Source organism: Cupressus sempervirens, chromosome 10, assembly GCF_028749045.1.
Source record: "Cupressus sempervirens isolate cs-2001-9-10 chromosome 10, ASM2874904v1, whole genome shotgun sequence".
In the NCBI taxonomy this organism is placed as follows: domain Eukaryota; kingdom Viridiplantae; phylum Streptophyta; class Pinopsida; order Cupressales; family Cupressaceae; genus Cupressus; species Cupressus sempervirens.
Genome location: NC_143127.1, coordinates 541,857,235 through 541,881,499, shown reverse-complemented (window position 1 = coordinate 541,881,499; position 24,265 = coordinate 541,857,235). Strand labels below are relative to the sequence as shown.

At 36.5% G+C, this 24,265-nt stretch overlaps 1 protein-coding gene and 1 pseudogene across 3 annotated transcripts in view; one reads left to right on the top strand and one right to left on the bottom strand.

Moving 5' to 3' along the window:
• LOC149535039 (uncharacterized) overlaps nt 1-16,254 on the top strand; it is a 75,152-nt gene extending 58,898 nt beyond the window's left edge. For all 3 annotated transcript variants that reach the window (XM_089807386.1, XM_089807387.1, XM_089807388.1), the window contains 2 exons: nt 11,870-13,722; nt 13,850-16,254. In XM_089807386.1, the coding sequence (XP_089663512.1) occupies nt 11,870-13,722; nt 13,850-16,102 (4,106 nt within the window). In that variant the 3' untranslated portion in view covers nt 16,103-16,254. The remainder of the gene's footprint in view (nt 1-11,869; nt 13,723-13,849) is intronic.
• Nucleotides 16,255-22,349: 6,095 nt separating this feature from the next.
• LOC149535038 (uncharacterized) lies at nt 22,350-23,963 on the bottom strand (annotated as a pseudogene).
• Nucleotides 23,964-24,265: the final 302 nt, after the last annotated feature.

Sequence of the window (24,265 nt, the reverse complement as noted above, 5' to 3'; positions counted from 1 at the left end):
CACAGCTGCACAGATGCTTGAGGTAACTTGCTCCATTTTTGTTCCACTTTCCCTGATGAGCAGTCTAAGATTTTGCTCGTAGTCCTTTAGTTTTTTTGGGATATCTCCCATTTGCACCTCCATGTGTTGAATAATAGCCTGGTCAGCCTCTTGGTTATGTTGCAATGTATCCACTTTCTTCTTCAGCCCCATTATTTCATTATATAACCAAGAGTCGACCTGAAGGAAAGAGTCAGCTTTTTGTTTAGCAAAGTGGAGGAAGGAAAGACTGGTTTCCCTCTCCGGGGAGTCACCCTCATCATCAACAATGGTGTGTGGAACAGGGCCATCTTTATCAATATGAATCTTCTTCAGAGGAGTGGAAGCTTTCCCCGTGTTTTCCTCCTCACTCAAAATGGCTAAATCATTATTTTGTTTCTCTTTGTCACCTCCCCCAGACTCGAGATGAGTGTCCTCATTTTCAGACTTGCTCTGTTCCGAATTCACCTCCGTAGTATCTTCCTTTCTCCCCTCCTCATTATTGTCTTTCGAGTCCGGGTAACCATCCAGGTTAGAGCTAAACTCCCTAGCATCTGTCCCCTCCTCTTCCTCAGGGGCCTCCTTATCAGAGCCATCAGTGCTCTCCACCTCAGTGTCCTCTTCCTCAATATGTCTTTGAGAATTGGAGGGTTTCAGTTTAACCTTTGTTATCTTTTTAACACTCTCATCCGTTTTTCCTGTAACGGGATTAGGACTTTTATGCTTGGCAGTGGACGGGGACGAAGCAATGGACTTATTTTTACAAAAACCCTCAATGATTAAAATTAGACCTTCATGTAATATGGTCGAGACTGCTTCTTTTGATGGGCATTCAAACTTTGGAGCAAAGAAAACTACAAATAGAAAGGGAAGGAGATTTTGTCCTTGTACCTGAAATGGTTAAGGAAAACAAAGTGAAATTTGTGCAACCTTTTACTTCTACCATCAAGGATGAAATATTCGCGAATACAACCAAGCACATCACGCCAAATACCTTTTATCTATTGCACATCAAAGAAGTTGCCGCTCTTTTCCAATTGCAGTTCATCTTTCGTCTTCGGGAATTTTTTGGCCGCGTTGGAAATACTGGTCTGCTTCGAAAACTTGATACCTTTCATGGGAATACCGATGACTTCGGCAATGAATTCTTCAGTCAGCTTTACAGACACTCCATGTAGGGTAACTTTGTCGTCCGCCCAGTTTTTAAAGAAGGCAGTGGTGACATGGGGTTTGAATCCATGCAACTGCTCCAGGTAGCTGGCCACCTTCCCTTTCTGGAGAATCTTCCAAATGTCCTGCCTAGCCTTCCAAACATCACATTTTTTGGGTTCCTGCTTCCTCGGTTCACCTCCCATATTGCAGAGCAGACAAAAAACCAGAGACACCCAGATATCAAAAGCAGAGAGAAAGAAGTAAGACCAGTCTTTTGTGACACGATATCGAGAATGCCTTTTTGAGGATACGTGCAGAGAGCATATAGCCTTCACATGAATGTACCTCCTTGGGAATGCTGAACTGACAATCGTAAGGCCACTCCCGCAAATCATTAAATTTCTAATCCAAGCAAATCTTTCCCACTCTGGAATGAATAACATCATAATTAATGATCGCTTTAAGATCCACTTGTTTGTGCAAGTCATCGAGCCACCTCATCTTTTGCCCCGTTTGAACTGCGTGATTAGCTATCCAATCAGCAACCCCGTTGGCTTCTCTATAAGTATGGGAGATGACCACCTTTTCAAAATTTTGAAAAAGAGTTTTGATTTTCATAACCGTTGCCTCTATAGACCAAGAGGTAGTATTTTTTTTTTAAGGATATTTATAATATTTAGAGAATCACCTTCCAACCAAATTTGGAGTACCCCAACTCAATAGCTAAAATGGTAGTATAAAGGGCAGCAATAGCTTCAGCAATATGACTATTCGAGTGACCAATAGGGATTGCAACAACATCAATAACATTTCCCATATGATCTCTAAGAACACCTCCACATCCTGCTCTTCTCGGGTTGCCCTTGGCTGCTTCGTCAAAATTTCCTTTGATCCATCCATTAGGAGGAAGAAGCCATTTTATAATCGATCTAGGATTATCAATTTTCAACTTAGGGTCTTGAGATCTTAAAGGGTGATCAAGTTGGAAGGTCTGAGTAGGCTCCCTCTGGGACAAAAAATTCTCCTTGCATGCTCTGATAATATTTTGACCCAGCACCCCACCTAGAAGATCTTTGTTTCTGAATATCTTGTTATTTCTTTCTTTCCATAAACCCCACCAAAGATGGGGGAGTGTTAGTTTCCAAAGAAATTGTGCGTCAGGATCCTTTGAGGGGCATCTCCAGCTCTTGAAAGCAAGCTCCACATTGTTTTGATGAACCCAACTTAATTATTTGTTATCTCCACTTTTAACTTGCGTTTTTCTTACTTTTATTTACCTTTTGATTTTTAAAATTGGTTGAACTTTTAGTTTTTAAATTAATTAAATTTATTTTTTAAATTAGTTTAGCTAATAGAATTTTTGTGGGAGGAATTTTTATATTTTTAATATATTTTTATATCTCATTAATTTTTTTCATGAAGATTTTTTTAAATGATTATTTTATTTATATTTAAGCTGACAGACTTTATGATAATTTAGTTTTAAATTTTTATAGTTATTTTAATTTATATTTTTACTAATCACTTTATATGTGCTATTCTTTTAGATGATAATTTATAAGGATATGATAAATTAAAAAAATAAATAATATTTATCTAGTTTATTAAAAGAATTAAACTTTATTTTACTTAAATTAAAAATTAATTTTAATTTAGTTTATGCACATTAAATTATAGTTTTATAAAATATTAGTAAAAACCCATCGGCTAATCGTTGCAAGCACAAAAGCTTGGAACTGCTAGTTATACTTATTTATATAATCGTGCCTCATCATTTAATGATTACCAATTATACATATACATATAATTATAAGTATAGACAAATCTTACATATACTGCCCAATAGTTATATATTTTAATAATTTCAAGTGATATTAAAATAAAGCACATTTAAACATTGCAGAAAGGATTATGATTATTCAACATGAACAATGCAAGTGTGATCATCGTCGACACCTAGGTACAAGGCCATATTGTAGGGCAACAATTGATGAAATCCTCTAAGGTTACCTCCTATACTCGACATAAGGTCAAGGGCCAACTGGTGCGTAAAACTTACCCCTTAGAGTTCAATTGGCCTGACATTCATGATCATGTTTACATCGTCTCCTGCTGATGTTTTCCTCACTTTCTCAAAGGAAAAATCTTTCTTGCACTCACTCAAACACAAAATGTAGCCAGCTTGTTATTATCAAAATGATTACATTGCACAACGATAATCAATAATTTCAAGATAACTATAGCATATCTACTCAATACATTCTGAACCACTGTTACAAGAAATAGAAACAACATTAAACATAACCTTATTCAAAACCACTATTCCAATAAAGCAAGTAAATACCGTTTAAGGCATAAAATCAATAAGCCACTACTTTGTTAAGCATGACTTAACATCTAAGGCATCAAGTAATTAAAACCACTGTTTCACGAAAAACCAGTTTAAACTTCTAGGACATCAGATTTTATAAACAACTGTTTCATGAAAACAAGCATGTATAATCTAGGGCATCAAATTAGTTCCAAAACCACTGTTTTAAGAAAACCACAAAGTATTGTCTAGGGCATCGGTAATCAGGAGCTGTGTGACATTTAAAGGAATGGTGTCTTTGATGAAGATGAACACATATTGTTTGTCATGTTCATTAAAATAAAGTCCAAAAGTTCGGTGGCTTACATGGAGAAAAGCAGCTTACCCAAGTATTTCAAGCCAAGGTACACATCAAAGGCTTGATGATAGATGCGTTGTTTGACTTTGTTTGCAATCTAATCCTCCCTTTTTTTCTCAGCAATTATTCAGGTTGAATTTATGGGTTGTGAATCCCCTATATTGATATTGGTGGGGTGGTTGTAACATGAAGTGGTTATTATTGTAAAAAAGTAATGTAAATTGGATTCTAATTTATGTAATGAGACACTAGTGTATGTTGTTCCATTTGGTATGATTTTGGGTAGTCAAATTTTGTACATGGGGGACATTATGTACTTTAGACACATGAATTGGTACAATCTTTCATTGAATGTGAAGGATTTTACTTTAAATTCATATGTTGGCACATCAAAAGATGGAATTGTTATTACTAAAAATTTGAAGACTAAATTACTAATCAGTACATAAGGAAGGTTTGTAGTCCAATGATTGAGGGGCATATGCTTGGAAAAAGACTGTTTATGGAATTTTTGTGCTCTCAAAACAATGTGAGACGAGCTAGGGAGCAATGAACGTTAAAATGTGCAAGACTATCATTTGATGAAGAGCATGTGTTTGAGTGGGTTTCATCAAGGGTGTAATTGATTTTTTTTTCAGTTGGGTTGATGTGGTTCAGGGATTAGTTATGAGGATATGCAAGCACTGCGTGTTACCACACCCTATTGAGAAACTTCTTGTTTTGATATGATGTTTAATCCTTCATAAGATTTTGGGGATCAAAAGCCTTAAGTTGTGGGTCATTATTTGTAAATTTCGGTATAAGCAAACTAAACCTCTGAATGAACCAAAAAAATTATTTTGGAAATTGCTGCTTGCCATAAGCAGTGAAAGCAATTAGCTGTGATGATGGCTATGGATGATCAGGGGTGGGAAGAGACATCTTTGGGAGTCTTTTATCAAAGTTACAGACCTCTGAATGATCAAAAATAACTATTTTGGAAAATTGCTGCTTGCCATAGGCAGTGAAAGCAATTACTCAAAAAAAACACCAACCACCATGGTAAATGTGCAACTGGCCCTTGCTGATACTGACAAGTTTTCCCTTATGTAAACATAAAAACACATAAACTGTTTTGTTGTTTAATTTTCCATATTGTCATTGGATTTTCATTTTCTGGGGATGGGAGACTGAAGGGAGATTATATGTGGTTTCCAATGAGGTGGGGTCTTGTTTTAGGTTGGCACTAGTTATTTTCTTTGATTGTTCAAAGTATGTTTTGCAAGTGTCTTGATGGTGGGAGTGCAGTTGTAAGTTTTGTTGGAGCTTCTATATTACTGTTGAAGTTCATTGAAACCGTCGTGGCATTGTAAGCATCTTGACATCTTATTTTAGGTTGCTACTAGTTATTTTCTTTTGACTGTTGCAAGTATGTTTGCAAGTGTATTGATGGTGGGAGAGCAGTTGTAATTTTTGTTGGAGCTTCTAGATTACCATTGAAGTTCATTGAAATTGTCATAGCATTATAAACATCTTTACTCGTTTCTTTTGATATTGGAATGGGCAGTATCTGCTCTCTAGAGGCTCGAGTTTTTGACCAATCATAGCTTTGTTTATTGTAAATGTTTTCCTATCTGTTATTTTCAAGCTTCTGAGATGTTTTCTGTGTTTGACTTGATATATTCATCTTTGTTGTTTTGGGAACCATTTGAGCTTGAGGTGGTTTTTATGTGTTGAGGTTACTGTTTAGGTTATTTCACTGTGTTTCTGTTTGCTAATGGCAGTGGGAAGAATATACTCCTGTTAACAGATCATTTACATGATATGAATAAATTTATAGTCATATGTATTTAGTAGTTGATAACCAAATGAAATTGTAGTAAGAAACCATTTATTTGTAATATCAAGTTTACTGGAATTTTGGTTGTGCTTGCAATCATCGAAATGATTTATCATTTGTGTATTCTTGGACATTGGTTTCTTCTCCAATAAAATACTGCTTCGATTTTTCAGATGCTTGAACAAGAAATCATAATTATTTTTGAAACATATTGAAGGGATACAACTTGGAGAGCTTTTTATTCTTTCAAAATAGTTTTGGAATTGCATTTATGGGATTGGAAGGTCACTAGGGTCCTATTTGGTTTACTTTTCATGCTGGTGGTGCTATGTGGCTGTGATGTGGGGGTCACTGGTAGCAAATTGAAATGATATGTTTACTACCACATTGACCTTTTTATTTTACACTACTGACCCTCTTTATTTGTTTAATATTTTAATATTACACTGATATCTTTTTGCACTCTGATCCATCTTATACTAGAATGACCATCTAATTTTAAGGTACTAGACTGCTTACAGTTTTTCAGATTTTGTACTATAAAGTCAAAGCTATTAGCAATGCATGATTTCTTTTTACTAAAGGCAGTTCTATTGAAAGTCCTTTGGGGAAAACTTTCATGCTGTTTGAAGCTGTGTAATTTTGACAAAACATGCCTCATCACCTCCAGCCTTATCTACCTCTATGAGTCCTGCCATACTTTTATTAAATGCTTTGCCTCCGTATCACAAAACCTTAGTTTTGGTTGCCTCTAGCTCTTGTTTTCTTCAGTCCCATAATTGTCAAATAAATATGCCATCGAACCATAATAATGGCAAGATGTTAATATGCTCCTTTATGGTAATTTACATCCACCTTCTCATGCATATCCATTCATCTACTTAGAATTTATACCTTCATATTCACGTCGTAATATGATGTGGTTAAAAATTTATAAGAAATATTGTATATGAACTCTTCATACAAGTATATTTGTAAACATGTTCAGGAGTATGTGTGAAAAAGGTCATGGAAAGTTTCTGTCAAGATTGCGTCATGCAATTTATTGAGACATGCTTTGAAATTTACAATTTACATGAAAGATAAGAATGAACACAAACTTAAAAAGGTTAGGATGGAAAATAATTTGGTTATAGTTTAGAATCCTGAGAAATTTATCCTTATACGGGCTTACCAGGAAAATATATTTCATCTATGAAACTGTGTACAATCATTTGGGGAATACTTTGGTATCTGGATTTTAATTACCTTAGTATACAATATTACAGTAACATCTGTTGACTAAGAGGAGAATAACATTAGTATTACCCAAAATAACGTGAATCGGAATCGAATCAGAATCGGCAAGGCCAAATCAAATCGTGAATCGGTGATGAATCGGCAAATTTGAAAAAACCCTTTAAATTTAAATATTTTAACAATTTAAAACTTATTTCATGCACCCTTTACTGAATATAACTTAAACACACTATAACATCATCAAATAGAAGTTAAAACTTAACATACATAAACATGAAGTTTGGAACATAGAATCCATCACATACGTAACTCTGTTATCTAAAATGTAAATTGTAGGCTAGCTGAAGTAAATAGAAATCAAATGATCATAATGATTTAAATCATATAATGTATGTAAGATGATCCATAAGACATCAAATTATAAATGTATGTAAGAATCTAAGATGAAGATCCATGAAAGTTTGAAATGTATGTCTATCAATGATTCAATATCAATATCTGTAAACAAAATATAAAAACAAGGCTCCAGCTCAAGCCTCAGGCTCATAGTCATCATCATTCTCAACATCATCCTCAAGCTCGGCTGCAGCCTCAACCTCTAAGTATCTAGTCTTCCTAGTAGCAAGGCGTCTAATGTAGTTCCTAGAGGATTGTCGAGCCATATCTCCCACATGTAAGATGGGCTCATGAACGTCGCTAGGGCCTGTGTCTGTGTGTGCGCGTGTGCGTCTACCAATGCTTGAAGAACGTGCTCTAGCTACCTTAGCCTCTATATCCACCTGGTCAACCCACGCACGATTTTTCTCAATGAAGACTGGATCCACAACCTTTGTGAGCCACTCTGATTCTGAATCAATCTCCTCCAGAATGATCAAAGAGGAGTCAGTGCCCAAAATCTGTTTGATCCTAAGACAGAGGTTGCAATGAAGACAAGATCATTCAACCTCTGTATTGTCAACTTGTTTCTCCTCTTCGAGTGGATGTGCTCGAACATGGACCAACTGCGCTCACATCCAGAAGCGTTGCTTGGCTGACTCAGAATACGGATGGCAATTTTTTGAAGTTTTGGGGTTGTGGCTCCAATCATTTGCCACCATCTGTCTAAAATAAGGGAAAATAAAAACAATTAGTCTCATTTACAAATTACAAATTACAAGTTAACTCTAAAATTGCATAATCAATTATAAGTTTAGAATCTAGATTCATGAACATTGAATATATTATTATTAATTTTTACCTGGTTGTATTGTTTCTTGAGCATCTATGGCCATCTTGCTAGATAAAAGTGGCCCTTCTTTATTATTGAACTTATCGAGCTCAATAATTGCAGCACTGCTATCCTCATCAGTACTCAACCTCTGGATCATTGTATATAATCCGGTGAGAACCTCCTCATCCGCTTTGAAGTCAGGACGGAAATGAAATGCCGGATTCAAAAAGTAAGCTGCTGCATGGATGGGTTTGTGGAGCTGATTCTGCCATCTCCTATCAATGATGTCCCAAATAGGGGCATACTTCTGCACTCCTGCATACTGGGCTCTAATGGCCTCCTTGGCCCTATCCATGCCCTCATATATGCAGCCCATAGAGGGCTTCTCCCCATCAGCAGTTCGTAGGAGAGATTTAAGGGGCTCAGTGGCCTACATATAAAGTAAAACAAAAATTTGAGTCAAAACTTAAATATAGAATAATTCAATAATATAACTTAAGGTAAAACTAAATCATTAAACAATTAGCATAGTAAACTGTAAAATATTAAATGTTAAATGGCAATAAATTTACCTTAAGGATTTCTCTAGCAGGTTTCCAAAAACCATCATCATCAAATATGCAATTCACCACATCTATCCTTGTAGTGGTCGCAGCATAGGAAGATGAAATCCACTCCTGCCCAACAAACATGCTCCTCAAATCATCCCTTGATGTCAACAAGGATTGCAAGCTGATGAAATTCGAGGCAAACCTTGTGATCCTTGGACGAGCTAACTCTTTGTCTCTTGTGTACTTCCTCATTGTGCTAAGGACAAATGAATGATTATAAATAAAATTGCATATGTTTTTTGCTCTTTCCACACATGAATTGACCCACTCAAGTTTGCCAATTTCCTCCAACATGAGGTCAATGCAGTGCGCCGCACAAGGGGACCAAAATATGGTGGGATGCCTCTCCATCAAAAGTTTACCTACAACAATTTTAAGTTAATTAGAAATTCAAATTTTAAACATGTTAGAACTTTGGAAACTTAGAAATTTTAAGTTAGAATTAGAAAAAGTTCAAAATTCAAATAAATTTATTTTCAAAACTTGAAAAGTTAAAAGTTTACTTACAGCAACATAACTTGCTGCATTATCTGTCACTACTTGCACCGCATGTTGTTCTCTTACCTCTGCTATGACTTCCTCAATAACCTCACATAAGTATGTGGCATTTTTCACATGAGTAGAAACATCAATGGATTTGAGGAACATGGTATATCCTACAAGTAACAAAACAACGAATTATAATTAGCAATCAACAAATCAAAATTTGAAATAGTCAATCACGATTCAAAATTATGTATGTAGGAAAGTAGAATGATCAATCACCTCCATAGGATACAAGAAAATTGAGGAGTGTTCTTCCCCTCCTATCTGTCTAACCATCAGTTATGATGGTGCAACCTTTTTCGATCCACTCCTTTCGGTTTTCCTCAAGCTCAAGCCTCATATTCTCTACCATTTCATCCAGGAGATATCCACTCAACTCAGCCTCAGTTGGGGCTTTAAACCCTGGACCACAAATAACAATTGCATCTATCATGTTCTGCCAATAAGGAGCCCTGTCACACATAGATAATGATATTTATTAGAAATTTAGATGTCAAAAACTCAAATCATAAAACAAGTAGATATAATTAAAGTTTTACTTTTACTTTTAGAAAAAAGAATCAATTACTTGGCTGCAATAAATGGAATGTTGCAAAAGTACCAAAATTTCCAAATCTTTTTTCTAGCAGCATCATGAATCTCCTTGTTCAAACCCATGCTCCCAAACGTGGGTTGGGAGCCAGGAGTAGTGCAGGGCACAAAGTAACTATCCATTCTGTTTTTCCGCACTCTAGGCCGCAATAGGTTGATGTTGGACTTTGTCTTAGTATAAGACTGACTACCACTAACACTCGCATGAGCACTAGAACTAGGACGAAAAGGAGGCCTGGAAGAACCCTCTCCAACACAACTTACGGATGCGGAAGCTAATGCAGATGCAAATGTAGATGCTGCTGCGGATGCGGGAGCACGGGAGCCAATACCTCTTAACCTTTCAAGTTGCATTTTCCTATTCAACTTGTCTTGTTCAATTTTTTCTAATGTTAGTAGTTTGATGAGTGCAAACTGTGACATCATGGCCAGGTATGCCAGCAATGTGGTATTTCAATTTATAGATACCTCCGGAATTTATTTTTTCTTTACAAAATATACATTTTGTTTGATATTTGGTTCTTCCAAGAAACTGTTCATTATATTTCCAGCATTCATCTTTTTTACCCATTGTGGAAAATTGGAAAATGAAAGCAAAAGGCTGCTGCAATAAAAAAATTCATGTAAAATATCAAAGTTTACAACTAATAAACAAAAGCTACAAAACAACAAACCATAGTTTGCAATTTAGTAAAAATAAATAACATTCAAGATTTGCAAATGAAAATTAAAAAAATTTAACAAAAAATGCATAATGCACTAACATGCAAAAATAAACCCAGCACTTTACCTCTTGTAAATGAGTTGAGCAGTGTTGAAATTGACTCCTTAATGCTCCCAATGCAATTTATGGCCTCCCCAGATGGACTTCTGATCTCTTTGGTGCTCTTCCTTCTTGCCGGTTGGAAACCTATGAATTTTCTTTTCTCTTCTTCTCTCTCACTCTTTCTCTCTTCTACTCATGCTAAGCAAATAGAAGGCTCTTTAGGGTTATAACAAAGAGGAAAGACAAATAAGAAAGCAAATAAAACATGTGCTTTTTTTTGAAAGTCCAACTTTACATGCTTGCTGCCTCAGCCGATTTTTGGCAATACATGTGGGCGATTTTGGCGATTTTTGCCATGAATCGCCGATATCGGCGATTCAAGCGATTCACCTGAAAAAATCGCCGCCGGCAATTTCTGATCCAAAAAAAATCTCGAGTCATGAATCTTATCGCCAAATCGGCAATTTCGACGATTTTTGGAACTATGGTATTATCCCTCTCAGTATTCCTTTTAGTATTCTGTAGAAAACTAAGGGGAAATACTGTTTTGACATGTTAGTGCCCTGCATTCTTCAAGAGATTCTAAAGTGCATGCTTTTGCTGATTCTCTTGTTAATAAAAGAATCAGAGATCTAATAAGATAAAATTTAAATTCAGTATCTCATAAACCACTCAAATAAGATGTTAAACCAGACTAGTGTTTTCCCATGATGGTAACTCAGTGGTCTAGAACTAGCTAGAAGACAGTTATAACCAATATTACGAAGAGAAATAAAGCCAATGATGTTCATTGAAGGCTGGTACATCCATCATCAATGCATCTTTTGTTCCCCTCTGTTGGAAGCGAAAATTGATGTCTAGTCTAGAGTAGTTGACATAACCAAAAGTTAAGTAGAGGCAAAGAACTACGATTTGACTTCCTTGTTATCACTTATTTTTCTGTTATTCATACGTCTCTTCAACATCCTGTTCTCGTCTCTCGGATGGTGCTTACATCAAATAATATATAAATAAATTAAATAACATATATTTTTGTTGTTCACAATTCAAGTTCATCAACATATGGAACACGAGTTTTACTATTAGTTTATTCTCAGCATGCATCTTACTAGAGATCTCTCCAAACTGCTCAAATATTACTTGTGGTTTTAGAAAATAATGAACAAAAAAATGTAATGGCAATACTTTGTAGATTACTTATCCTTTTTTCATGCTTTGTGATCTAAAATAGTCCTTTTTTAATGGCAGGATACAATGGACAGATGTATCTTTGGGGTGTCTTTCGAGGTAGAAAGAAAATTACTCTGGCTGATTCACAACTACAATTTCCAGATTGCAATAATGTTGGCAATGATGTGCAACCGAGTACAAGTGACCTTCTGATGAAAAACAACAATCCATTACCTGGTCAGTTGACATCTGCCAATGCCAGTGGTTGCAGTGAAGGAGAAGAAGATATGGATGTTGATATGGAAGGGGGAAGAGAAATAGGAATGGCAGAAAAACCAGTAGCAAAGTCAGAAACTCAAGTACCTAATGCAATCGAGGATGATGCTACAAACACGTCTGTTACCTCCAATTCAAATTATGTATCGAGTCACCACAAGAATCTCAAGTCAGGCAATTGTATGCCATTTGAACAGGATGGCCTTTCATTAGTTGCATCTGGGTCTAACTCAGTGAAAATCTTAGGAACAATTCCTGAAATGAAAGAAAGTATTGGTGTTGATATAGGAGGGGAAAGAAACTTAGGAGTGACTGAAAGGTCAAATCCAAAACTAGAGTGCGAACTAGCTAATAGGATTGAGAGAAGTGTTGCACTGACATCTGTTTTATCTGATAAACCCAAGTCAGGTGGAATTATATCTCTTGAACAGAGCCGCAATTCATCATTCGCATCCAGGCATGGCTCAACAAAGATCTTTGGAAATATTCCTGAGTACATGCCAAGTACTATCCATGTTAAAGATACTGAGAGAAGAAATGAGCAGTCTAATTCATGTTATACTAATGATGAGCTTGAGTTTCCTCCTGGATTTGAACTTCCACCTGTTTGTCATAATTCATCTGCTATTTCTAGGAGTAACTGTGGGAAGCATATTGAAGCCAAGCCTGAGAATATGAACAGCATTGGGATCCATGCAAAAATACAGGAAGGGGAATTATCACCTGGATTGGAAGCTTTTGGTGACAACATGAAGTCATCAATTAACTATTTGGCATCTGGATTCTCTTCACAACATTGCATTCATCCACCTAGTGTTGTATTATCTAAGGGGTTTCCGCTTGGTTTTGGCCGTGGTTCTATAAAATGTTCAATTTCTTATCCGGATTATCCACCTGGTCTAGAACCAGCATTGGTGAAGCCTCTGGTCTCCTCTCCAGACTGCCCACCTGGTCTAGAAACTGCTCACATGAAGTCTCTGTTTTCACTAAAACCAGCATTTGTGAAGCCTCTGGTCTCCTCTCCAGACTGCCCACCTGGTCTAGAAACTGCTCACACAAAGTCTCTGTTTTCATCTGCAGTCCGTAAGCCTAGTCTGAAACATACATATATTGAACCTCTGGTTTCTTCAGCAGAATGCCCACCTGGTCTAGAATCTACTTTGGTGAAACCATTAGTTACCTTTCCAGGCCGCCCTCCTGGTCTTGAGCATACATCCATGAAACCTTTGGTTTCTTCTCCAGACTTCCCACCTGGTTTAGAACCTGCTATCATTAAGCCTCGTTTGTTTTCTCCAGACTGTCCGCCTGGTTTAGAAATCGCTTCAAAGAAACCTGTTGTTTCTTCAGTAGAATGCCCCCCTGGTTTAGAAGCTGTTTCTGTGAAGTCTTCGGTTGCCTTTCCAGATTGCCGATCTAGTCTTGAGCCATCTGTTCGAAATCCTTCATTTCCTTTGCATAGTTCTTGTATTATGGAACCTGCTGAAGGAATGTCAAATCTGTCGTCATCTGAATGCCCACCTGGTGTTGAGGCTTCTTTATGGAATTGTCCATTGACATCTTTAGATCATCCACCTGGTTTTGAGATTGCTTCTGGAAAATCTCCGTTTCCCTCTTCAGTTCATCCACTTGGACATCTGGCATGTAAGCAACTTCAGGTAAATTTCATTAACCTTCTTAATGTACATTGTAGATATATGAATTAGATATTTAATGAAAGTTTTGTGGAAATATTAAAAATTTAAATGGCATGCAACATCCTAATTTTAGGTTTCTGTGATGTAGGACAAGCCTGACCATGAACTTGAGCCAATCCATCAACGTTCTGCTCATTTGCTAACGGGAAAAGATGATAGCAGTGGAGATTGTACTAAAATATACCATGCCAATGGCAGGAGAGGGGTTGCACACACTGATTCAATTACCCCTGTCAGGAGAGAAGTAAATAAAGATACAGATACAGACAACATCTACAAGAACAGGAGTTCCAGAGAGGAGTTTTACCATGGCAGAAGCAGAAGGGAAAGAAATGACAGGAGAAGGGATAAGAGCAGGAGCAGGGAAAGGGAATATGACTGGAAGAGGAGTGGAAACAGTAGTAGAGAGGAGCGTACAAGGGAGCGGCATAAAAACTATAACAGAGAAGAGGAACGTAGAAATGAGAGATATCGAAACTATAGTAGAGAAAAGAACAGTAATGGTAGAAATGGTAGTGGTGAAAAACATGGTACTAGAAACTGGGAGAGAAAAAGTACAGAAAGAGAAAGTGCAAGGAATAGAGATACTGGATATCACAGACATGGGAGTAGCTATGTAAGAACTGGAAGGCACAAGGGCTATGACAAACATTCTCACGGATCAAATGATTGTTCACATCCAGAATCAATAACTCGGTCCTATTCAGCTATTGGAGGAAAATGCATTGTAGATACTACAGGGAAGACAACGTCTAGTCATCATGCTAACTCTTCCTTTTCTGGTTCTAACATTGAACATCATAATCACAAAAGCTTATCATTAGAAACAGTTTCTGCAAATAGAGAAGATGCCGCTACTGTCAATCTTGACAGCAAGGAAGCCATAATGGACATTGATTCTATACAATTACCAAGGTCGGAGGATTGTCCACTGGAATCTGGAGAGAAATTTCAGAATATTGAAGCGGGTAGGAACTTGACAGATAAACATCATAACCATAGAAGCTTATCATTAGAGACAGTTTCCGCAAATAGAGAAGATGCTGCTACTGTCAAGCTTGACAGAAGGGACGCAATAACGGACATTGATTCTGTACATTCACCAAGGTATTGTCCACTGGATTATGAAGAGAAACTACAGAAGTTTGAAGCGAGTAGGATCTTGACAGAGGGACATCATAATCATAAAAGCTTATCATTAGAGAGAGTTTCTGCTAATAGAGAAGATGCTGCTACTGTTGAGATTGACAGAAGGGAAGCAATAATGGACATTGATTCTGTACATTTACCAAGGTCTGAGCATCGTCCACTGGAATTTGAAGAGAGACTTCAGAATTTTGATGTGTGTAGGAACCTGACAGATGGACATCATAATCATAAAAGCTTATTGTTAGAGAGAGTTTCTGCAAGTAGAGAAGATGCTGCTACTGTCAATCTTGACAGAAGGGAAACCATAACGGAGATTGATTCTGTACCATTACCAAGGTCTGAGTATAGTCCGCTGGAATCTGAAGAGAAACTTCAGAATTTTGAAGTGAGTAGGAACCTGACAGATGGACATCATAATCATAAAAGCTTATCATTAGAGAGAGTTTCTGCAAGTAGAGAAGATGCTGCTACTGTGAATCTTGGCAGAACGGAAGCCATAACGGAGATTGATTCTGTACGATTACCAAGTTCTGAGTATAGCCCTCTGGGAGCTGAAGATGAATCTCAGAATATTGAAGCAAGTAGAAACTTGACAGATCGTCATTTTCTTTTATGGGATTTAAATGACAATCCTGCCTGTGAAAATGAAATTTCAATTCAGAAGAATATTTGTGGAGAAGCTGTTCAGGAACCTACACAGGTCAATTTGTCAGATACCATGAGTTCAAGGACTGAGTATAGGTTTTCACATTCTGGAAAGGTCGAGCAGGATGTCATTCCTTTACAGCGTAACTGGACTTCTGGTTCAAGGATGGCTATGCATGAATCTGTAAAATGCCTACCATTATTTCCTGTGAATGAAATTTGCAGAACGGCTGAAAGCTCTGCAAATGGCTGGGACTATAACCTTGAATTGGGGCTTGGACGAAGGACAAAAAATAAAGAGCCTTTGGCACTATTAGAGCAATCTTCATTGCGAAGTCTTTCATGTAATTTTATGATCGATGAGAATTCGAACAATTTTAGATCCAGGTCAGTTTGTGATGATTCTAGGGAACCCAGCCCTGCTGAAACATCTATTTTGAGCCTTTCAATGCCTCAATACAGAAGACAAGGAAACAGTTGGGTTGAAATTATGAAAGACACTGAACTATCTGAAGAAGCAGATGCAGACTTGAAACTCACACTTTGAATGCTTTGGAAGGATCAAGGAACTACTGTATGGATTTTGTATATAATGAAATGAACAGGTGATACAAATTGAATGTAATTTTGGTTGTATCTTTGGCCACAGTTGAATTATAATATTATATCATTTTCAGAGTGCTCCGATTATAGCTTTAATCAATAGATTCATCTCGGTATATAATGGGTCACCGGGCATCATTTTGGGTTACACTGCAAAAATTGAACATGAATTTGAGTTATATTGAAGTCCACAAATAGTTACACATACCAAAAGGCGAAGTTCCACAAACAGTGAAAAAAAATTCTATATAATTTTAGCACAATATAATGCTGATGGTTTAACTGCTTTGAATTTAAGAGCTAACTGAATATGGTTAATTACCATAGTCAATGAAATGCAAAGCATCTGTTGGAGGTTTTCTTGTTCAGAGCAGTTACCTGTAAACATTTTGCTATAATAACATAAAGTGGCTTAGGAGCCAAGAGCAGGGTCGGAAGTGCTTAAAAGTTTCTGTGAACAGATGAATAAAATTGGAAAAAGACATCCTAGCATGACAATGAGTATAGTAGATCTAGAAATATATAACTTGTGTTGAGTTCCTACGTGCATTTGGGAGAAGAATAGCTTGGCAGCGTAAACGCAAGGAGGAATCCCTCAAAAGAAAACCTGAACATGATAGAAAATGATCGAGTGCAAACTAAAATAATATAAATTTGCAAACATCTATTGCTTCTTTAGAGGCTCAAATTCAAAGAATGGATAGTTATTAAGGGACAAGGTGCAAAAATTAGAGCTAGACTACATTGGGCCAAAGAGGCTGACAAGTGCTCCAAGTTCTTCTTTAATTATCTGAGGTATAGACATGATAAGGATACATTGGGGCTATTAAAGATGATTTGAGCAACCTCCACACGTCTCCAAAAGAGATTGCAGCATTGTTTCAAAATTTGTATGTGAATCTTTTGAAAGAGGAAACTCATTGGCAAGATGTCCAACCTGTGCTGGAGGAAATAATCAAAGATCAGAAATTGGAGACTGGTTATAGGCAGTTCTTAGATCATATCCTTTCCATTGAAGAGTTGGAACATGTTCTTTTCTCTATGGTAGCTAATAAAAGTCCCGGCCTTGATGAGCTTCCAGTGGAGTTTTATCAAATTATGTGGCAGCATATTAAAGATGATATTTATATGATGTATTTGGAAGCTTTGAAACGAGGTACTCTAGGCCCAGATATTAATAGGGGCATTATCAAATATCTTCCTAAAGGGAAGAATGACGATGTAGTGTCCTATTACCTTAATACTTATAAAATTATTGGTAAAGCTATTGCTACAAAGACTAAACTTGTGGGAAAAAGGATTGTCAGATCTGAGCAGACATGTTCTCTTGGAGGGAGATATAGTCTTGATAATCTTATACTTGCATGTGAAAATAATTGAATGGGCTCAACAATCACACCAAAATGCTATCATAGCCAAGCTAGATTTTGATAAAGCTTAAGATAGAATGCGGTGGAGTTTCATCTTCAAAATGTTGCAATGGCTAGGGTTTGGCCCTAAGCTATGTAAACATGTTGAAATGCTATTTTTTGATGCTAATGCTCAACTAATTAGCCAATAGGCTATTATAAGCAGGCATTTCACTCTAAACCTGTTCGACACTGGAAACAATTAATCATTTTAAATGTGGTTTGCAGTTATCAGTAAATGCGGCATCGAGAAAAATCAAGTGTTTAGTTACATCCCAAATTTTTGCCTCTTAAAAATAATCATGTAGACGTTATATCTTTCATGTGAATGGCAGTTAGATAAAGACAGTTGGATGTTATGATCATGAGAAATGTAAAATTTTGGTTGATCGTTTGATTCATGTGAAGATGACTTGTTAGTTGTTAGGTACAAATTAATTGAAAATGATAACTATTGTTTTTCTCAAGAAGTTATAAAAAAAATAGTTGTCATTGGTATTGATGGTCACCTGTTGTGATAATTATGAAATACTTTTGATTATAATATCTTGTGCTAAATTGAGAAATATGTTATTATTGTGGAAATATTCCTTTTGGATGTAGGGGAAGACGAAGTGGGGAAAACATTGCTAAATGGATATAAGGATTGAGGCACCAAAAATGTCCATCTACAGGGCGTCAAGTATGGGTTCTAACCATCTAGGTTAAGGATTTATTTACTAGGCAAGCAAGAGTATATATTGGGCAAACATAGGCTACCCATTTAGTTCAAAATGAGAAAACTTTAAGTATTTAAAATACTATAGATTGTTACCTTGATCATGTGAAGTCTCCTGAGTATACTAACACCATGATATTAGGACATCCATACTTATGCATACACGTATATGTATATGTGCATATTATGATACAAAATAAATATACAATTAACCTACGCACATGTACGTATACATGTGCGTACAAGTAAAGATGACACAATATCATGTTGCCAATATATCCTGTCATAAGAAAGGAAGACCCTTATAATTATCATTATTTTATTTTCTTTAGCTCCATATTGATTGAATGATATTCCATTCTCATATTTGCTGCTTTTCTTTAAAATTTTAAATCGTGGGAGTTACTCTTGACCGATAGGTTGGCCACATATCGTCACCTTGGCTTCTTTTTGTAATGTGTTTGTTGGTGTCTTATTTATTTTACCACCCATAATCTTGCGGGCATCTCTCTCTCTCTCTCTCTCTCTCTCTCTCTCTCTCTAAATTCCATTCCCTCATAATGGGTGGAGCTTTATTTTACTTCCTATGACCTCAAGCCAAACTCTACAACCATAATAGACTCCTTGGGAAACTCCACAATTATAAGAAGCTAGCAAAGGCTTCGGCCTTAGGAATTTCTGTTGTAGACAACTCAAATTGCAAACTATCGCATCCTAACTAATATTCCTTAGATCGCACGAGGGATCATATCAAGCGAATTCAGGTATGCAACCTTGTTCTTGCTTAATTATAGGTTGATTTTCATTATTCTATGTCGATATTGATTGATTTCAAGTAATGCAAAACTTGGAATTCTTGATGCCATGCTTATAGAATGATTGTTGTTAATGCAGTCCTACTTGTGTCTAATAAAAAGACACAGAATCCCCGTGGCTACACCCATGCTCATCTTTCTTTGTGTATATAATATTCTATAATCAAGCACCATTTATTTTGATGTGTAAAGATGTTCGAACTGACTTATATAGATGCATGCACTATATACCTCTGAAATTAGCTCAGCTCAAGGAATAATAATATATGGGATAGTCAAATCTCTACTTGTTCCGTACATGTACTTGGGATCTCCTAGGATGCATCCAAGATTGGAAGGGTCAAACAAACAAGGGTGGGAGGAGAGACATCCCTATAAGCACAATAGAAAGTCAGTAAAGAAAGAGACTAAAATGTAAGAACTATAAGAGTTACTGAATCAACTCATGGTTGTCCAATATATTTTCTTGTTGTCAAGTCAAGTGGTGGGTGATCGGGCATATTCTGTAGCCTGCCAAAATCCTTGGCTAAGGTTGGCTAGTGGCATGTTTGTCACAACAATCACTAGAGGTCAAAGTGCTAGCTAACAGAGGGAAGGTATATGGAGGATACCTGCTGCCTTGTTTACTGCTTAGTTGACGCTCTAACACCACAATGCTCAAGTGGCAGGGCCATGGTGCTCCAAACCTTTCCTCGGGGTAGGGAGGGCCTTTCTTGAATGAGATTGTGTGGGGATAAGTTAAGGTTCGAGGTTGGGAGGTTAAGCCCATGTCAATGGTTCTCCTTTTCACCAGATGCCGAGTCTTGCTCAACACAGTGAACTGTCTTATGCTTTATGTATGGTACTTGATTTTTCCTATTCTAAACTTATCTTTTCTTTTACAATATGTGATCATGATACTTAGTTCCAATATCTTCTTATGCTGTTTTTATAAAGTTGTATTAGAAATGGAAGATATTAGTTAAGTAAGATGTAGCTGAATTTCATATGAATTTAGATTAGTTCGTTACAATTCTTTTGAATGTGAAATGCAATAGTTGAATAAGATTGATATATTCTCTTTCATTTGAACTAAAATATAATTAGCATGTTATGTTAATTCATTTAATTACTTCTCACTTAGATGGAAGTAGTAAATTCTGTTATAGCTATTAAACTCTCTTCTAGTTGATTTTGTAGAGTACTCATTATACCTTTTTCATTTAGATGAAAGTGAAAAGAAATATAACCTTTTGTAAATTATCTATGTTTTCTAATAGTTGAGAAAAGTGTATGTTACATATGGTATAAGAGCATTGGGTTCAACTATGAATCTTGTGCTCATCACTTAACCACTAGGAAAAAATGGATTTCCGATTTAAATGTTAGTAGGATGTATACCCAAAAGACTCCTCGCAAGAAACCCCTACACACCATATTCTTTTATCTAATAAAGAACATCCGAAAGCATGATTATCATATTGCTCCATACCCTAGGATGATGAAAACCTAGCACAAGTTTTGGAGTGAATAAAGAAAGAAAGGGTCAGATGGACTCCTACCAGGAAGGCAATACTAGGAAACAAACTTATCGAGGCATGGAATGCCCGACAAACTGATTCTCTCATAGTTTTTTGTAAAACATGTACATGGCAGGATAAGCCCAAGATTGAAATTAAACAAAATACATGAGAATAGGGTATCTGAATTGTATTTAATAATCGCTTTTTTTGTGTCCTCAGAGAGGAGATTTTGTTGTGAATAAAGTTGTTACAGAAGTAACCAACAATTTTGATGAATATATTAAAATAAGCAATTAGTAAAACATCTTTTGTTGCATTTATTTCCTTTTGAGCAATCCTATACACCAAGTGTGAGCATGATATTGACTTAAGAAAATTTTGTACATTACATGAAACTTTAAAATAAACACATAGGAAACATGAACAACAATGGAAACACTATAGACAATGAAGCAAACAATGTTATCAATACTCAAATTCCCTCAGATCTTGTAAGACACACAAACGAAACTGAAAACATGGAAAATCAAATAAATGAATCGGTAGCCCAAGTCGGGTGAGGCCAAGAAGAGACACACTCCTCGCTTCCACCTAGAAGTGAACTTGAAAATTCAAGTCACAATGAAAGAGGTACGTTAGCCTCACCCACCCAAGCTCAGAAACAAAAGAAGCTAAAGATAGTTAGTGACCTATCCTCAGATATTAAAAAGATCAAACCACCTAGGTTCTCAAGCTCCGAGTCTAGGGATGCTATAGAGACCTGGTTATCTGAAAGAGACTAAAATGTAAGAATTGTAAGAGTTACTGAGACAACTCATGGTTGTCCAATATATTTTCTTGTTGTCAAGTTGAGCGGTGGGTGATTGGACATATTTTATAACCCACTGAAATCCTTGGCCAAGGTTGGTTAGTGGCATGCTTGTGACAACAATCACTAGAGGTCAAAGCGCTACATGATAGAGGGAAGGTAGATGGAGGATATCCACTATCGTGTTTGCTTCTTAGTGAACACTCTTACACTAGAATGCTCAGGTGGCAAGACCATGGGGCCCCAAACCTTTCCCTAGGGTAGGGAGGGCCTTTCTCAAATGAGTTTGTGTGGGGATAAGTTAAGGTTTGAGTTTGGGAGGTTGAGCCCATGTGAATGCTTCTCCTCTTCACCAGATGCCAAAGCTTGCTTAACATAGTGAACTATCTTCTGCTTTATGTATAGTACTTGATTTTTCCTATTCTCAAATGATCTTTTCTTTTACAGTATATGATCATGATACTTTGTTCCGATATCTTTTTATGCTATTTTTATAAAGTTGTATTAGAGATGTAAGGTATTAGTTAAGGAAGTTGTAACTGAATTTCATATGAATTTAGATTAGGTTGTTACTATTCTTTTGAATATGAAATGCAATAATTGAATAAGATCGATTAATTCTCTTTCATTTGAACTAAAATACAGTATGTTACATTTATTTAGTTAATTACTTCTCACTTAGATGGAAGCAATAAATTTTGTTATAGTCGTTAAACTCTCTTCTAATTGATTATGTAGAGTAGTCATTATACCTTTTTCGTTTAGATGAAAGTGAAAAGAAATATAACCTTTTTTAAATTATCTATATTTTCTAATAGTTGAGAAAATTGTATGTTACATGTTTGATCCCATCGCAATCTTTTGCAATAAAGGCGAGAGATAAGTTAGAATTGCTAAAATAAGTCAAAATTGTCAATGATGGGGAAACTAATTGGAATGTTACGTTTGGTATTTGACATTAATCTTTTTAGTAGAGAGACGAGCAATGTGAGGAAATGCATTGACTTGCCTTTCACTTTGTATTAGTCTGCAAGAACCCATGATATCTCTCCTCATTCTTTTCTTCAAGTTTTCTACGTTGTCGGGAAATATTTCAATTTATTGGCAGAATCTCACTCTGGACTCCTTTGGCATGTTCGTGGATTTTTACGCTAAAGTTGACAACTGCTATAATACTTTTAGGTTCTCCAGTCTCAACTCCTCTAGAAATGAATGCTCCTTTCTTGCCAAACTTATCTGCAAACTCTGTCAATTATGCACAATTTTCGATCTCCAAAAGGTGCAATAGAGGCTAGATTTTGAATATCGTAGGTGGAAGGACCTTGACATTCAAGTATTCAAGCATTGTTCTTTTCAAACCATGAATATTGAAAAACCGCCTAGGTAACTGGACTAAAGAAGCCAATTTTGTCAGTCAAAGATCCGCTAGGGTTTTGATTTCTTGTATGTCCTCTGGAAGACTTTGACAAGCCTTTGTTGAGTTCCAACCTCTCCAATTTCTGATATTTTCTTAGGAATCCATGGGAAGTTTCCGCCATCACATAGACAAATGAAAAATATCTTAGATGCTTGAGTGATTGAAGATCCTCTACTTGGGAATACTTCAGAGTAATTTATGATTGGGAACTTTGAAGCTTCAACTATAAATTGTCGCAATCATCCATAATCAGGCACTGGAGTGAAATGATTTTTTCTGTTTGGAATGGAAGGAACCTCAACTTCATACAATTCCTCAAGTTCATGTAGCATAGATCTTCTAGTTTCTCATTTCAAGCGAAAGGGTTGCAACTCTTTATGTTCAAAGAGGTTAGAGACATCAACCTTTGTAGGCGAGCGACAACTGCAAGTAGGGATTTCAATTTACATCGCAAGACATTGAGATACTCTAGCCTTTCAGGCATCCCAAAATGATGGGCAGGGATTCGATGCTAGTCATGCTCAAATCAAGGGGTCTCAACCATGTTAAACCCTTGAGAAAATCAGACAATGGTAGAGACACATTCATTGTGGTTGCAAAACTGAGCGCAATGTACAATATTAAAATCTTCAAGGGCATGAATTATGCAATTGTACATAAAATAGATCCATTGGTGTTTGTGTTGGCTAATCTCCTCGAAAGGGAGCTCATCCAAATTATCTCCAACTTTGAATTAACTCCTTTCCTCATCCTTGTCCTCCTTTTTAAGAATGTGCGTAGATAAATGGCAAAACATGGGATGCACCTTGCATTTTCTCACTATACGTAGTGACCCGACTTCAACTTCCTCCACCACACAACAATCAATCATTATGCTGAACAACCATTGACTATGGGCATCTAGCATGGAAGGACTTTTTGTGGTGAAGAGCCTCTCTACAGTCCAAAGATCAGCTAAGTATGCCATCTATTATTGTTTTCAAGAAAGGCAACGAAGTAGAAGAAATCTATTCTCATAATCGGAGAGAGATTCATAATTTTGAGTGAAGACACAAAAAAATGCACTTCTCAACATCAAAATGAATGCCAAAGAAATTGTAACTGGCTTGGGCCCGTCCCTAAGCTAGCCACCATTGTCAAGCCTATATCTTTCCAACCATGACAAAAAAATCCACACGCACTTCATCAATATGGATTTTCCTACATCTCCTAGCCTTGGATACCCAACATATTGTCTTCTTTGTCCTCAAGTAGCAGCCTCTAGATCTCACTGACCTGAGTATGAAGCCCCAAATGTTAGTACTTTTGGACTACAAATTTCTTACTAAAAGTGCACAAATTGGTCACTGAGCAACCAAACAATCTAAAAATGATTGAGTTTAAGAACGTTTCTTTTCATTTTTGACACTTTTAAAATTAAGAGGTCAAGTCAGTATGG